This window comes from Elaeis guineensis, chromosome 6, assembly GCF_000442705.2.
Source record: "Elaeis guineensis isolate ETL-2024a chromosome 6, EG11, whole genome shotgun sequence".
In the NCBI taxonomy this organism is placed as follows: domain Eukaryota; kingdom Viridiplantae; phylum Streptophyta; class Magnoliopsida; order Arecales; family Arecaceae; genus Elaeis; species Elaeis guineensis.
In genome coordinates, this window is record NC_025998.2 from 126,607,762 (window position 1) to 126,614,537 (window position 6,776).

Genomic DNA, 6,776 nt, shown 5'->3' on the forward strand with positions numbered 1-6,776 from the left:
CGTCCGGCACCCGACCTCCTGACACCGACGTGACATCTGACACCGACTATACGTCTGACGCCAGCGAATCGCTTGACATTTATGAGACGCCTGACATCGGATCAACCCGCGGTATGGTCGGAATCTGGCATACGACGAATCCACTCCTGTTCGCCCAGGGTTGCTGCCCAAATAAAAGCATCGGCCAGCTTACCGTCCGACTCAGGAGTGGAGGGGGGCAACTGTTGGGGAATACCCACCGACCGATGGTCGGAGGGACCGATCGACCGACTTACGGGCGGAGGGACCGACCGACCGACTGACAGTCGGACCGACCGACCGACGGACGCCATCACCGATCGATTAACGGTCCACTACCGACTGAACCCGGAGGTCTGATGGCTGACTCATGTAAGCCTCGCCGACCAACGGAGGGGCCCGACGCCACTCAGCTGGCCACCGACCTAGGGTCGGTCGACTCCTCCGATCGCCGTACAGCCGCCCGAGCTTGTCGGTCCTGACAGCTGCATGCGGCACGGCCATCTAGGGACATTGTCCCGCCGAGGATATTGTCAACCCTAGTGATTTGACAGCCCCATGGCGATATGACACTTTCACGGCGACTCTGACAGTCTACAGTGAGTTGACAATTCCTCACTTGTCCGCGCCATTAATGATGGCGCCATACCGTGCTCCACTATATAAATCGGAGAAGGCAACAGTGCAAGGGATCTCTCCACTCCTCGACTCCAAAACCACAGGCTCGCTCCTCTCTCCCTCTCTCCCTCTCTCCCTCGATTGAGCTCTCTGTCTTCGCTTCACTGTTGCCCAGTCACCTCTCTGACTTGACCGTCGGAGGGTCCCCGTCGGAGCCGCCTCCGGTCAGTGTGGACTTCTCATTTTGCAGGTGCACGTTCCCCGACGATCGGACGACGAGGTGATTGGCCGTAACAAAAGGGAACTGCGATTAATGCAAGTACTAGACATGCTCTACATATGGATGCTATACAAATATGGTTCAGGTTGTATCCTTCGCATGAAAGAATGATTCACCTTTTTTTATGATGTGTGATATTAGATCGCATAATGGCTGCTATAATATTTGAGCAAGCAGATGAAGAGAGAGAGTTGGGATTGCTTTAAGGTCTATGCAACCCGCACCCATGCAAATGTCATTTATCCCAAAGGTTGAGAATAAGTGCCAGTAATGCTGGATGAAAGGTATTTTTTTTTAAATTTAGAATTTTAAATTTTTTAATCTAAGTTAAGTAGAGATGATAGTGATATGGATAATATCCATTTGGATCTACTTTTATATCTGAATCAATCTGGATACAAATAGAAATTTTAAAGACCAGCTGAGTCGACTCGAAGACCAGCTGAGTCAGCTGGAAGTTACTCCAAATCGACTCTTGAAGTTCTGACAATCATAACGGCTAGTTCTAATTTTGTCCAGATCTCCTCCCAACGGTTATTTTTGACCTCCAACAGTCAAAAATGGCTAGTTTTGAGCTCAAACAATAAGAAACTTGAAGAAAATCAATCAGATATAAAAGAGAAGTCAAGAAAACAATAAAGAAGAACTGTTCAAGTGATAAAAGCTCAGCTGTTTGCATTGACTATATTCAAGAAAGTTCAACTACTTTCATTTAATATTTTTTTGAGACTTATGTGAGCAATTAAGAAGAAGCAAGGGAACAATCAGTGAAAGCATTCAAAGCTTCTTCATTCAAGCATCAACGATAACAAATCACCTCAGTTTGGGAGCACCTTTGTTGTAACCTTTTCTTTATTCTTGGTTTGCTGTAACAAGTTTCAGAGGGACTGAAAGTTGAGGGAAAGGTTGAATCCAGCTTTTAAATTGGATTGAGAGCCATGGGTTAAGATTTGTAAAGGTTAAAGTTGATGCATCTATTTTAAAACCAACTGGATTTTTGAATAGTGAGCTAGTCAAAACTATCCAACTGTAATCTTTAGAAGATTATAGTGAAATTTCTAAGATGATCGTTTGAAAAGTGGATGTACGTATTTGGAGTGCACCAAACCACTATAAATTTGTTATATTTGTGTGTGTGCATCTTTTATTTTTGTCTTGCATTTGCTTTAGCTTAAATTCAGTACACAACATTTGAATTAGCTCACAGCTAGTGCACATATCTGTTTATAATTTTTAAAATCCAATTCACTCCCACTCCTCTTGGATTGTCTAGCTGGACAATATAAATAAATTTTAACTCCTAAAAAATAATTAAATAATATAAATATTTTTTGCATATGTAAGTTTTGGATATAATGAAATATCATCTACCATATAAAATATTACTAATTTAATCACAGACTAATCTTAATTGAATCAATAATATATCCAAACCTAATTTAAAAAAAAATGATTCCATCTTTTAATTCAATCTTGGCCACTGATTTTTTGAGCCCAATCCCTAGTATATCATTAAACTGATCTTGCCTAGTATGTCTCAAATAGACCTAAACCCAAAAATAAATTATTTATTATAAAATATTAAATATTAAAATATTTTAATAAATATAATCTATAATTTTAAATTTATTTTTTAGATATTAATTTTTTAAACTAAATATATAATATATATATTATAAATTTATATAATCGAAAAAAATATTTTATTATTTTTTTAACGGGGAGTTGAGAAGCCATCATGTATGAGGATGGGGAGGTCCTTTAATATATTAGAAGATAGTTTTTTGTTAAAAATATATATATATATTACAAGATAGATTGATTGATTGGAGCTTCGTTGATGGAAATATATTTTACGATTACTTATTATGGAGTTGGATACGGGGTGATTCCTCAATCATTTTGATTGGACAAATAACTCTTCTATTAAAAAGATAGAGTGCCACCTAATAATTTTTGTTTCCACATCTTTCTTCTTTCTTGCACCAAAATTATATAATAAAATAACATGCAGTCCAGCCAAAAAAAAGGACTGTGTTACGTTCCGAAAAAAAAAAAAATTGTCGTCATTGCTTACATCACATCGGCTTGAGGCCGCCTCAGACGCATAAAGGAAGAGGCGGAGCCAGAGCGGTGGCAGAGATCCAAAGGAATGGAAACAGCCACCCTCTACTACTGTGCAGTGCTCTTCTTAGTCCTCCTCTTTGCCTCCAAAAGCTTCTACCGATCCAACAACTCCCGCCTCCGATGTCCACCCACCGGCCCCATCGCCCTCCCCATCGTCGGCCACCTCTACCTCCTCCGTCAGCCCATCCACCGCACCCTCTCCGCCATCTCCGCTCGCCACGGCCCTCTCCTCCTCCTCCGCTTCGGCAACCGCCCCGTCCTCCTCGTCTCCTCCCCCTCCATCGCTGAGGATTGCTTCACCATCAATGACATCACCTTCGCCAACCGCCCCCCGCTCCTCTTCAACAAGTACTTCGGCTACGACTTCACCACACTCGGCTCCTCTTCCTATGGCCCCCACTGGCGCAACCTCCGCCGCATCGCCACCCTCGAGATCTTCTCCCCCGCCCGTATTGCCGCCTTCTCTGCTTCCCGCGCTGCTGATGTCTGCTCGCTCCTCCGTCACCTTTTCAGCCACGGAGACAAAGCCGAGTTCCGAAGGGTGGAGATGAAGTCGAGGTTCTCCGAGTTGACATGTAATGTGGCCATGCAGATGATCGCCGGGAGGAGGTACTACGGGGCGGAGGCGACGGTGGTGGCCGAGGAGGGGTGGAGGTTCCGGCGAATTATAAGGGAGGCGTTTGTGGTGAGCGGGTCATCGAGTTTGGAGGACTTCTTGCCATGGGTGAGGTGGGCAGGGTGGAACGGTACCGAGAAAAGGATGATGGTGTTGGCTAGGAAACTGGATGAGTTGTTCCAAGAGATGGTGGAGGAGCGAAGAAAGACGAGGGGAAGAGAAGAGGGAAAGAAAACTGTTATCGATGTTATGTTGGAGATGCAGGAGGCAGAGCCTAATCACTACCCTGACCAGATCGTCAAAGGAATAATTCTGGTCCGTTCGCACTAAATTGATTCTCTTCTACTTCTGTTATCAAGCATCATAAACTCTATTCAAACTATTCTCAAGTTAACAACCGCGCCACCAAAAATTAAAATAAACTATTCTCAAGTATTCAGAGAGATGGGGAAGAAGGTTTAAATGAATAGAATTCTTTCTTTGTTTGTTTTGCTACCCTTTCACTGATTCCCACAAGAAAGATGGGAAAGTGATTCATTTAAACACCTGTTTGGATATTTAGAATTTAGATCCTTCGGATAAAATTCACGATGAGACGTAGATTTTGATCTTATAGAATTATATTTTAAAAAAAAAATCATATAAAACTAGCTATATATTAGATGATAAATTAGGATTTCTTTCGCTTCTCTTTTTTCTCTTCACTTTCTCTCTCTATTTTTTTTCTATTAAAATAATAAATTTATCATTATCACAATATCATATTAATCATTATAATTATAAAATAATTTATATCATGAAAAAACTAACATATCTTTGTATCTTTGAAATTTTCCTCTCTGATACCTATGACTCAAATCCGATTATATATATATATATAATAATAATAATAATTTTTTATAAATATTTTTTTATAAAATTTTATAAAGCTAGCAATATATGTTGAAGATTCTTATAAATCACCATCATTTTTGGCTCACTTGGTTTGCTATTTTGTTTTTGCGATCTGTAGAATTTCACTCAAAAGTTCTAGTTAGAGGTTGTTATATAGAAGAATGCTTCTATAGCTTTATTTTGTATGAATAAAGTATTTTATCTTTTCACCATAAAGAAAACATCATCTTCAGATTACTTTGCAGGAAAAAATAAGAAAAAAATAGCACCTTGGGGCGCTTTATCTAATAATTTTATTTCTTGCTTTCACCCCTCTAACAATGACTATTATTTTGTTTTAGAACCTAATATCAGCTAGCACAGATACTTCTGCTGGAACCATGGAGTGGATAATGGCCTTGCTTCTCAACCATCCAGAGGCATTGAAGAAAGCCAAAGCCGAGATAGACATGCACGTGGGTCATGCCCGCTTGATGACTGAGCATGACCTTCGCAATCTCCACTACTTGCAGAATGTCATCAAAGAAACCCTTCGTCTATTCCCAGCAGCCCCTCTCCTCGTGCCACATGAGTCATCCGACCAATGTACCGTACAAGGATATAGTGTTCCACGCGGCACGATGTTATTAGTTAATGTTTATGCCATACAAAGGGATCCACAACTATGGACGAATCCCTTGGAGTTTAGGCCAGAGAGGTTTGATGAAGGAGAGAGGGAAGGATACAAGAACATCCCTTTCGGGTCTGGAAGGAGAAGGTGCCCAGGGGAGGGCTTGGCCATGAGAATTATGGGGTTAGCCTTGGGGTCCCTAATTCAGTGTTTTGAGTGGAAGAGAATGGGAGAGGAGGACGTGGACATGACTGAAGGCTTGGGGCTCAGTATGCCGAAGGCGAAACCCTTGGAGGCCTTATACAAGCCATATGGAAACATGATCGATGTTCTTTCTCAAATATGACTATGTTCCTACGATTTGGGTTGCATCTTTTATATGAAAGAATGATCGATCTTCTTTTGCAACATAGATCGTTGGATGGTACTGTACATTAGCTCTTAAAGCACTCAAAACATCTTCCGTCGTTTATCTATACAAATCTCAAAATAATCATTGCGCAATCTAATGATGGATGCATGCGGAAAAGGTGCATCATTCTTTCACGCAAAAAATACAATCTCTGTCCATGTTCAAATTTATTTCCATATAATAACTACTTTTATGATATATGTGGTATTTTAATTTATTGAGAAATATATACATAAGTTGCAGCGCATACTTGGAATAGACAATAAAATTTAATTGAATGCAATGGTTTTTGTGGCCAATTTTTGCATTACTTAGAAAGAAATTATGCTACTTATTCACCTTTTTAGCCAAACTTCCTTCATATTGCTACTGCACCTGCTTCAGTGAAGCACCATAGTCTATATTAGTATTAGTTACTCCATCTTATTTCTTGCTTTTGTTGATTTGCCTAGTGATTTAGGTTTTTGTTCTTATTTTACCTTTTAAATAAGGATTAGGATATATATATATGTGTGTGTGTGTGTGTGTGTGTGTGTGTGTGTGTGTGTGTGTGTGTGTATATGTGTATATATATATATGTATATATATATGTGTGTATATATATATGTATATATATATATATGTGTGTGTGTGTGTGTATATATATGTATGTATGTATGTATGTATGTATGTATGTATGTATGTATGTATGGATGTATATACATACATATATATGTATGTATATAAATATATATATGTATGTATATACATACATATATATGTATGTATATAAATATATATATGTATGTATATACATACATATATATATAGTAATGGACTAGTATTCTTTAATATTGGCCCTAAGTTCTCTGTTTCGTTAACAGATCCAAATATCCTTGATTGTCTCATTCTTAATCTGATTATTTCAGGATATAAGATGAAATCAGGAACCGAGAACCTATCTATTATTTATAGAATCTACTATAAAGCTATGACCATTGTTAGCCCTGGGGTAAAACTAGCAACTTCAAAAGGATTAACTACTTTATTTATTTCCAACTCAAAAAATAACTATATAATCCCTAGAAGACTAAAATGGGATGAAATAATTATGCCAGAAAAATAGACCTTAGATCAAGTTATAGAACCTAAGAAAGTTCAAAACTTTGAAGCTGATAGAATAATAGAAACTCTAGATGAAATGTAGAAGTATACTTCTCTA

At 39.1% G+C, this 6,776-nt stretch overlaps 1 protein-coding gene across 1 annotated transcript; it reads left to right on the forward strand.

Moving 5' to 3' along the window:
• The first annotated feature begins 3,036 nt into the window (after positions 1-3,036).
• On the forward strand, positions 3,037-5,571 carry LOC105033268 (cytochrome P450 81Q32). Its single transcript, XM_010907997.2, has 2 exons — positions 3,037-3,974; positions 4,895-5,571. Exons 1-2 carry the CDS (start codon positions 3,069-3,071, stop codon positions 5,507-5,509), a joined length of 1,521 nt encoding a protein of 506 aa, XP_010906299.1. The 5' UTR covers positions 3,037-3,068; the 3' UTR covers positions 5,510-5,571.
• Positions 5,572-6,776: the final 1,205 nt, after the last annotated feature.

Bases quoted from the DNA above. Each gene is read 5' to 3' on its own strand.
- LOC105033268 (XM_010907997.2), top strand. From the start codon at position 3,069: ATGGAAACAGCCACCCTCTACTACTGTGCAGTGCTCTTCTTAGTCCTC. The intron at 3,975-4,894 runs GTCCGTTCGCAC...ATTTTGTTTTAG, and splicing joins TCGTCAAAGGAATAATTCTG to AACCTAATATCAGCTAGCAC.